At 43.5% G+C, this 10,880-nt stretch overlaps 1 protein-coding gene across 1 annotated transcript; it reads left to right on the top strand.

Moving 5' to 3' along the window:
* Window positions 1-9,035: 9,035 nt before the first annotated feature.
* Window positions 9,036-9,938, top strand: LOC130885673 (putative vomeronasal receptor-like protein 4). Its single transcript, XM_057787370.1, has one exon. It carries the CDS (start codon window positions 9,036-9,038, stop codon window positions 9,936-9,938), a length of 903 nt encoding a protein of 300 aa, XP_057643353.1.
* The last annotated feature ends 942 nt before the right edge of the window (window positions 9,939-10,880 follow it).

The following is a 10,880-nucleotide window of genomic DNA, read 5'->3' as shown; positions in this document are numbered from 1 at the left end:
AGGGCTCTTTACTCGGATGAACTTCCCTACCTACGAGTATGAACTGCTGCTGCTCTGAGTAAAGTCGGCTGTTGCCGGAGACTTTAGTTGCCTCATTTACTGGCCCAGTTGAGCTGTGCCCTGCAGTCTCTGAAGTGGTGGCGCCTCCCCAGCATGGTCTGGTCATGGCGTTTCGCAGCAGTTGTGACCTTAACTAAGACAGGCCGTGTCACCCCTGAAGGAAAAGATCCACCACAAAACTCCGTCTCTCCTCTGGTCTATCCATTCTCTCCACTCCTTCAAAATGCTAGCTTAATAAACTCAAGATGCTGAATCCAAGCCCAGTTCACACTCACTTGGGGTGTGTGAGAGAAGATCCTAGAATTCCTCATTCTTTTGTTTATGGCACAAGAGTTTTTAGCCTCTTTTTGTGCAGATTATATTACTTAGTAACGCTCGTTGATTCACACCAGAAACACCTGATAAACAGGGACCTGGAGATTACTCCTATGCTAGAGTAGTGACCAGGAGGGTCCGTCCAGGACAGGACCGGTGACCAGGAGCCACATCCCAGGCCAGCCCAGCACGGCCCTCACTTCTGCACTGGAGATGCTCCTCTCACCTCTCCTCAGCCCTGTGCCCACAGCTATTTACAGTGCATTGCATCAGCAACTGGAAAGGCCCCCCAGGTGGGACAGTACATGACAGACAGAAGCATCCCTAAGGTAGATGAACTGTACAAGCTTCCTTAAAGCTGTATATGAGGCTATTGGCTTTTTGAAATGGGAGTGGTGAGCCAATCAAGATTTGGAGTCCTATTGATAGTTTAGTGTACAAGGAAAAAGCTGCCAAATACACCAATGACCTTGAAGTGCCTGTGGTTTACACAGCAAGGTGACTCTCATCTTTCCAGATCCCTGGTTGGAATTTTATCAGAAGACAGAATCCTCAGCATTCTCCATATCTGTTCTGTGACAGTCTTTAAAGAAGGACCTGAGGAGGAAGAGACAGTGAAAAGGGTCCGAGAGCTGGTTCACAGCTTGAGAGTGTGGAGAGAGGAGGGTCTGGAGAAACTGGAAGCTAGTTACAGAAACTTGACTGCTGGGATAACTCCAAAGCCAGGCAAATATAATCATTGTGGAGGAATAAGGAAAATTACACTTTAGGGGAAGACTCTGCAGTTTCCTGACATGGTGACGATGACAACTGAAGTCTTTGCGCTGCTTTCTTAGAGCTAAGAACCACAGGAATCCTGTAAGGACATAAGAGGTCTGACCCAGCACTCACCCTCAACACCGGCTCCATGGTGAGCAGCCCTCGCATCCCTGGGTCAACTGCGTGATTTCCTTCAAGGGAAACATTTCGTTCCCTTTCACTAAGCAATGGAGGTCTTTAGAGAGGCTTTGAGCCTTACAGTCTCAACTCCTCTGAAACCAGAAAGATAGGAATTGACATTCCCATGAGGCTCTAGCCCACAATCCAGCCGTAACTCCTGATGCGGAAGTACTCCACACCAACAGATTGCATCATGGGGCATTGCTGCAAAGCTGTCTCCTTCAGACTGAATTATTCCCACTGGACGGGGTAAGGAGACCCACAGGTCAGGGCAAGCTCACAACCAAACTTAGCACACTCACAAGGTCCTCTTCCCAGGGAGACATAATCAGGAAACATTTGCTGGGAGGAGAAGAGACTCCTCTTTCGTGGAACAGCTGTCCACAAATTGGGCAGGGAGTGCCAGTGTGCTCTTTAGACTCCTGTCAGGTTGACACACACTGGAGTCATCTGGGAAGAGGAAACTCAACTGAGAAAATGTAGTTTTGTTTTCTTTTGTTTTGTTTTACTCTTTGGAGGCTGCCACACAGCTCCCAAATAAATACACTTTGTCTTATTATGAATGGTTGACCTTAGCGTGGCCTGTTTCTAGCCAGCTTTTCTAACTTAAATTATCTGGTTTCTCATTAACTGTATTTTGCCTCTGGGCTTCTTACCCCTCTTTATTCTATATCTCTTTTTTTTTCCTTCTCACTCTGTGGATGGTGGTGTGGCTGGGTGTCTGAACCCAGTGTCGTCCTCTGGTGTCTTCCTCTCCTTCTCTTGCTCCTTTCTCTTCCTCTTTTGGAGTCTAGATTTCTCTTCCTGTTTATTCTCTCTCCTGCCTAGCTATTGACCATTCAGCTCTCTATTAGACCAATCAGATGTTTTAGACAGGCAAAGTAACACAGAATTACAGAGTTAAACCAATGCAGCATAAAAGAATGCAGCACATCTTTGCACCATTAAACAAATATTACACAGCATGAACGAATATAACACTTTTTAAACTAATATTCCACAATAAAAAAGTGCATCCATCAGACTGACCTAGAGGCAAGACAGTGGGGGCATTTTTTGATTAATAATTAATGTCTTGATATTGGAGGGTGTGGTGGTTTGAAACAAATAAAATGGCACTATTAGGAGGTGTGGTCTCCTTGGAGCACATGTGTCACTGTGGAGGTGGACATTGAGGGTTCATATAGGCTCAACATCTCCCCAGTGAGTCAGTTTACTTCTTGTTGCCTATGGATCAATATGTGGGCCTCTCAGCTCCAGCACCTTTTTGCCTGCATGCCGCCATGATCCACTATAATGATATGAACTAAACCTCTGAAACTGTAAGCCATCCCATTAAATATTTTCTTTTATAAGAGCTACCTTGTTCATGGTATCTCTTCACAGCAATAGAAACCTTGAGACAGAAGTTGAATGAGGAACTGGGGTATTCCTGTGATTAGAGTGACCATGCTTTTGTTTGATGGAATATGGACCTTGGGACAAATAACAAGGTGTAAGGTCAGTAAACAAATCTAAAGATATTTTACATTCTAATAAAAACCATATTGAAACAAAATCAGCAAAATAATACTTTTGAGAATAGTTTCAAGAAGTAAAAAATTACCTAAAAATAAACTTCAATAAGTCCTTCTGGGAAAATGAGAAGTCAACATATAAAGAATGATATTGGACCCCATTACCATCCTGTGTAAAGGGCAGTTTAAGACAAATCACAGACCCCATTTGAACCCCAAACTCTGAGACTACAGGGTAGAAATGCAGAGAAAACGCTTCAAGATGTAGCATCGGCAAACATCTTCTGCACAGAGCATTCCTGTTGAAATCACAAGGGGTGTTGCTCACATCTGTATGTCTCTTCCCCATTATTTAGCTAAAACCAGAACACAAAAACATATCTGTAAAGAAATGTCAACTTAAACAAAAAAAAAAAGATTAAACCTAGGACAATTCGTGAGTCAGATGAAGTAATTGCGGAAGGTTGGAGGTGGAAATTGTGTGTCAGGGACTGAGATTCCACAGTAGTTTGTTCCTCCCTGACATGATGACAACTTTGGATATTGAAGTGTCGCTGATATTTTATGGTAGCCAAGAACTCTGCAAACCCTGGAGATGCACATACTGCCAAACAAACATCACCTGCTAGAAGAACTCGCCACAGCTTGTCTGCTCCACAGCCATCGTGGTGAGCAGACCTGACAGTTCTTTGGTTCACTTGCATGTGTCAGTTTCCTCAGAAGTACACATGCTGCTCTCTCTTTGGATGATCAGGGAATCGGGAATGGTGAACCCGAGGACCTTCCCTCTCTACCTGAGACGGAAAGGTGTGTGTCTGGGGCCAGAATGCTGGAAGTTCCACTGAGAGATGTCCCTCAGCAGTCTTGAGCATCTCTGTCCTGTGTTCAGGATCTGCTCTCATCACAGAGCTCCAGGGTGACCTGTGCACGAGGCCATCTCAGTTCTTCATCCAGAAACTTTATCCAAGGTCCTTACCCTCACTGTTCTTCAGCTGCAGCTGTGTCCTGCTTTGTACCGCTGGCTGCATCATTGTACTTTAGAAAATTTATTTATCTGAATTTGGTGAGTTTCTAGGTTTCAGTGGGTCACCTTCTCTCCTTTATTTATTTATTTATTACTGCTTTGCTTGGTCCCATATGGACTGGCTTAAAAAGACAGTATTTTATAACTCTACCTTGGAGTCTCCCTCTTCACGCATAACATACTATACGTGAAAATAAAGAAATGTTTGATATACTAAATAACAAAAATGGCATTTTTCTAAACATTAGTGACCTTCAAGAGGATTCAGAAAAGTAGCAAGAAAGAACACACAGTAAATTCAGGATGTAGACCAGAAAGTCAGCAGTACGGACTAGACATTCACCAAGAAATACGAAATTTTGAAAAAAAGAAAACAAATATTAAATAGAAAAATCAGTAAACCAAATTTAAAAACCAGTAAGAAATACTATCCAAAAAAAAAATGGCTTAAGCAGAAAAACCTGAGGGGTTGAATGAAAGTTTAAGGAAATAACTACACTGAGGCAGCAGAACAGAAATGGGCATGACCGCGACTTTCAAGACTCTTTATGATCAAGAATGAAGACCTTGGAAGCCACAGTCTAGGAGAGATTATATCCTACACACTACAGGGGGAAGCTACACATGTGCTCTGCACACACTGTATGAAGTGATTTTGTCTTACATAACACACGTACACACACACACACACACACACACACACACTTAACTTTAGAAAGAGCCCCTTAGTCACAGTTAGGTATGTCTAAGATTGAAGAAGAATAAAATGAGAGAATGTGTCTGTACAGCAGCCCCCAACAGTCCAGGGCTGACACTAAGTCTCAGTAAGAGACAGGCTGATGCAGCAGAAAGGTCAGAGTCTCTCTTTCAGGACAGTTAGGACAACCCCAGTACTTAGACACCACAGGGTGTCTCTGAGCAAGATTAGAAGCCTTCATCTCTTCTATCCCCCCTCCCCAGTCTCACTTATCCACCTCACCTAACACAAGCACAGATGTTCCCATGGTTGGGAAAAACATTCTCCTGAATATTAGTTCCCGGATATGACCACTCCAGTGCACTCCTTCACACCAGGAAGTGGATAGACCCTGGGAAGGGAAAGGAGCTATGGAGGTCGAGAAGTGTGAGCTAAGTTGCTCTTCACGACTGACTGACTGTGCGCATGGTAGGTGTGTCAGAGGCTCTCTCCTTGGATCTCCTCTATTGTCTAAGGGAAATTGAGAACTAAAGACTTCATACCTCAAGCTGCTTGCTGTTAGAGACCCAGAACTGATACGTGGGTCTTAGAGTTAATTACACATAACCTTTTATATGTGATCTGAGCAATAGCTGAACAATCTCCTCTTCAAGAGACAGAAGCTCGCCGGTTGTGGTGGCGCACGCCGGTAGGATTTGCTGAAGGAGGCAGAGGCAGGAGGATCACGAGTTCGAGGCCAGCCTGGGCTACACACTTTAAGGCCTGGAGGGATGGCTCAGCCGTTAAAGACTAGGCTCACAACCAAAAATATAAGAGACAGAAGCTCATTTTTTTTTTCACAGTGAACATCAGTCTAAAGAGATTTACATCCAAAGGAGAAGAGAAAGGGAGAACTTGGGATGGAAGGGAGATGACTGCTATGCACAGAGTCAGCACTCAGAGCAAGAAAGAGACAGACTTCGAACTGTCCCTCATGGCTCTACCATGAACACCACACCTGAAGACCAGCCAATGGCTCTCGACCTTGAACATCTCTGTTTTTGGCATACTGAACTTCTTTTTATTTTTCTCTAAACTTTTGTTTTTTATTAGATTGATTCATTTTATCTTAACTATTTTTATTAATCATTTTTACCATGTGTTTTGTCTGCATACATGTATATGTATCATGTTTTTGAGATACACATGGAGGTGAGAAAAAAGTATTGGATCCTATGGAATCGGGGTTATGTGTTACAATGTGCTGGGAATTGAATGGATCTTCTGAAGGAGCAAAAGTTGCTCTTTTGAGTCATCACTGAGTCATCTCTCCAGCCCTGGTGTTCAGCCTCTCAGAAGTTTCTCCCAATTCATTAACTGACTTAGGGTAAGTGGAGTTCAATATCCCAGGAGCCAGGAAACCCGGGGTGCTGTTCATCCTCACAGCCTTCCTTGTCACCACACAGGGACTGTAATTAGGAACAGAAAGTTTCAACCTCAACAAATGGCAGGCCACCAGGGAGTGTGCAGAGCTGGCAACCAGGAAGGACATGTGCATCAGGAGCCTTTGCCCCCTGGAGAAGCCAAACTCCTGATGGTGACATCCTAAAAGCAGTGACAGTTGCTGGGGACACAAGGCTTAAGGATGATAAGCAGAGCCTGGTTGCACTGTGAGAACACCCACCCTGAGCCCTGCACAGATTCCACAGATAAATGTTCCATCAAGTCACAGTGAACTGAAGCTGCCTTTCACCTTGACAGAGGGGCTGTGAGGTAGGAATGGGGAGGGAAGGTGGTTGAAGAGAAGGGTCTGGGTTCCTCTGTCACTGTGAGAAAGAAAGGTGACAGGATCCAGGGAGAAAGCAGGCTCTCATTGCCACCTGCAATGCAGAATTTTTTCCATGTCCATGAGGGAGCCCTGTGTAGCTGCATGGGGCATATTGGGTCAGAGATGCTCATGACAGCCCAGGCAGGTAGAGCAGACACGGGCTAAGATTTCAGCTTGAGTGGGAGGAAGCTTTTCCTCTCTGCAGTTTCTTCAGTCTATTTATTGTCCTCACAGAAGCAAAGATTTACTGTACAATATTTTTTGTCTGATGCCCTCTCATCTCTCAGAAGGTGGTAGGGGGCTTTGCCCTTCTTTGTTCTGATTTTATTGTTCCTGCAGCTTTCCTGTCCAGACTCAAAACATAACACAGTGTGACAGTGCAGAGAATCGCGGGGGAATCTGACATGACACAAATCACAGAACAGTGCATTAGAGCGTGGTTAACACCGGGCAGACACTGTCCTAAGTACTGTGTGCCTCTGCTCCATTTAATCCTCACAAAACACATAGATGTTACCAAACACCATGCCTACATTAGGGATTATTAAAGGGACCAAGAAAATGATCAATGCCAGGCACAGAGCGGTTAGGAAAGTTGGGGTTTGACAGATGGGGTAGCTTTTCAACTTGGCAATTTATCCTTCTCTAGTTTATGGATTTCTCTCTCATGCATCTGGACCTAGCACTGGCCCCTAGATTCCATGACCTATTCCTGAAAGAAAACCCTAACTGATTAGTTTCACACAGGTTGCTCTTTTTATTTCTTATATGTTGGAGGAGTGATGGTTGAGGAAGTATATTAGATATGTATATGAAGAAAATATATTATATGTATATATTCCCAATCACCTGAAATAGACAAATAGACATGGGTGAGTGTGTATGTGTGTGTGTGTGTGTGTGTGTATATGTGTGTGTGTGTGTAGCTTTTACAACTAAGTTCTGACTGGAAATCAAAGACAATTTCATGCTTGTAAATTTGCTATTGGCATCTCAGAGATCACATAACAACACCTGAAATGCTATCAAATTATAAGCAGTTCAGTACAGTGGGATTTTGAGAGAAAATAAAGCATTGTTGGTAAGTTCTTAAAGGATAAACAATTTCCATCACTAAATTGTTTGAAGCCTGAAAGCTCACATCATTACACAAGTGAGGAATTGCTAGACAGTTACCAAATGTATAATCCAAACTGAACTGACTTCTAAAAGATACTCAGATTTATCAATCTTTATGAAAAGCCCAACTCAAATGTTTTTCAAAATTGCTTTGTCAGTTTGTCTCCATGATTAAAGAGCAGTTTTAAACCAACAGTTGCATTGAGAAACCTATAGACTTTCAGCCGGCATTATGAGAACACTTACAAACGACACGCAGAACCAGTGTCTCTGAGGCTGCTCAGTGCCCCGTGCAGGAAGGGAGCACATACACAGGCTGCACAGCCTTCTGAGGTCAGGGAAAGCATAAGATGTGAGACGCTAAGCAGGGAGCCAGGAGGCATGGGAGCTGGGGAAGCTCAGCTGTCGATACAGCCCATGGACCTGTGGAAAGGTAAGTAAGTGCCAATGCTAACATTTGCTTGGGAGGGGTTCAAAGGAATTCAGAACTGACTTTGATGTGGACCTGATGTCAAATTGTAGACACAGATAGAAATTAAGGTTGTTATGTGAAGAACTCTGTGTTCTGTGAAGCGTGAAACAAATGGAGTAAGTTTCTGCTTCAAAGACTCATTTCATGTTCAATGTAGAAAGTAACGACAGAGGAAAGAGATACCATACATAAAATGATGGCAATCACAGTATGAGATAGCAGGGAGGACTCGCAGGCTGGGGGATTTCTGCCTGAGAACATCACTAGACAGAACCAACCTTAAAACAATCAGCAAGCCAGGCCTTTGTTAAGACTCTACAGGAACAGTTTTCCTGGTGTTATGCTGGGGAAGAGATCCCAGTAGAAAGAGTAACAACAAAATAAAGTGGAGTAAACAAGAAATGAATTTCAGGATGAGTCTACCCATGGAGTTTGGGGACACAATCTTTGATCACATATAGTCCACATTGAGGACAGTGATCTAGTCATTCATGTCCCCACTACATCACTAACCTCTGTATAATTTATGATCAGAGAGCTTGGGAAGAGGAGAATACCACACCATCTCCCCTGAGAAACTGAACCATTGGCCAACAACTTTCTGAGAAACAGCATGTTTTGTTTTTAGTTCCACAGTCTTTTGAGTGAGGGTTGCATTTGAGGCAGTGAAGAGGATCAGGTTGAGGCATCAAGACAGTCCAGGAGCCTGAGGTCCTACTGGGTGTGATGAGGGAAAAGGAAGGAGACTGTCAGGCTAATCCTCAGGACTGTGTTGCTTAGAGTGATAACGTGTTTACCTTTCTCTAGGAAGAACATGGTCATATGACCATGGATGAAGGATGGAGACAAAGAAATGTCTTTGTGAAAGGCCTGGAAAGTATTTTATGCCCAGATATAAACTATCCCCGCTTCTGTGGGAATGGTAATTAGACAAACCGGGAAAATAAGGAATGTGATCGGGCATCATCAAGGATGGAACCATATGTGTTTACGTAATTAATATCATTCTTTTCATCAGAATAAACAGAAAATCTTACATGTGTTTCTCAAATGATTTTCCTTAGTGCTGTTCATGAAGTCAGAGGATGAAGTGGAATAACATTATCCACACAATAATCTTCCTTTCTCTTGCTGGACCTGGAATTGTGGGGAATATCCTAATGTTTGTGAGACTTGTGCACACTTCCACCTTGGGGACTGAGAAAAAACCTGTGGGCATTATTCTCATCCACTTGGCATTTTCTAATATGATCATTATTTGTTCCACAGGGATCAGAGATATAGCCACAGTGTTCTATTTCAAAAACTTCCTCGGAGATATTGGCTGTAAAGTTGTGGTTTTTCTGGCAAGGATGGCACGGGGTTTATCCATATGTACCACCTGTCTCCTCAGTGTGGTCCAGGCTGTCACCATCAGTCCCAGGATCACCCTTTGGACAAAGCTAAAACCACAGACCTCATGGCAAGTTTTTCAGTTTCTCCTTCTCTTCTGGGTGGTTAATGTTCTCATAAGCTCCAACTTACTCTGCTATGTCAAATCAGGGAACAGCTTGAACAGGTCTGTACCTGGAATGTTCATTGGCCATTGCTATATGCTGCCATCAAGACATACAATTAAGTGGCTTTTCCTCTCCCTCATGACTCTTCGTGATGTCGTCTTTCAGAGTCTGATGGGCTGGAGCAGCGGGTCCATGGCTCACCATCTGTATGAGCATCACAAGTGTGTCCTCTACCTTTACAGCTCCAGGTGTGCGCACAATTCCCCTCCAGAAATCAGAGCTACCTGGAGCGTTCTCATTCTAATGACCTGCTTCCTTTTTTTCTACTGGGCAGATTTCATTTTCTCCTTCTACATTGGTTTCACAGTAACACACGATTCTATTTCACTAAATGTTAAGACATTTTTAGAACTTGGTTATGCTGGTTTTGGCCCCTATGTTCTGATTAGCAGATACATCCATCCTCGTAATGCCCTGCACACTCACTGAGAAATGTAGAAATTACATTCTACACATATTCATATGAGCTAAAGGTATGTACATTGTAAGCTGCTTTGCCATGATGAATCTTAGAAATGCTGACATAATGTTTGCTCTATAGCATAGACTGACCTTGAGATGCCTCGGAACCCTAAATGCTTGTATTACAAGCAGTCACCACCAAACTGTCATTTGCCTAAGCGTTCAAACATATCACATTAAATTAAATTTCAAAATAATGCATTTTCTTTCCTTAAAAAGTCTAGCACTGCGCAATCTATAGCCTAGTTCAGTGTTTCTAGACAAGTAGAAAACAGATTCTTACCATCTCCCTATTTCTCCATCCCTGTCATATATTGGCTTGCTTTTCATTAGCCCTGGGGGAAATGCTGGAGGTAAGGCTGCTGCCAGAAATTAGTCCAAAGCCAGAGAGGAAAAACAAAATAGGTTAAGTGGAGGTGAGGAGAAGGCCCTTATCTGAGGTGAGCTCATCCTGCGGAGTGGAGACCACAGTGTGACAGCAAGGTCACCACAACACAGCAGATTTGCTTTCCAATTGTTTGACATGGCTAGGTTCCAAAATGCCTCCCACTACAGTGTCAACACTGTTGGATAATTATAGCTGGGTTAAAACTTAGTGTACCACTGCAAGACACTCTGGCAAATGGGCTCTCTCAAAAATGCCTTGCTCCAGTCCAGGGCTTCACGGGCACACTGATGTGTTTAAACCTCCATGACAGGTTGTTAACATCGGCATTTCCACCTCTCACTCCCAGTCCCTCACTATGGCCTACACTAAACATCCTGGTGTTTGTTGCTTGGTCTCCTTGGCCCATGATTCTGAGACTGTATCTTCCTGAAGCTGCACAGACACAGCTTTTGAGCTGAGAACCATATGTGTGTGTGTGTGTGTGTGTGTGTGTGTGTGTAACACTTTCTCATTTTCTTGGT

The sequence above is a fragment of the Chionomys nivalis genome, chromosome 13 (assembly GCF_950005125.1).
Source record: "Chionomys nivalis chromosome 13, mChiNiv1.1, whole genome shotgun sequence".
Lineage (NCBI taxonomy): Eukaryota > Metazoa > Chordata > Mammalia > Rodentia > Cricetidae > Chionomys > Chionomys nivalis.
The sequence above is the reverse complement of the archived record's forward strand: the minus strand, read 5'-3'. Positions and strand labels throughout refer to the sequence as shown.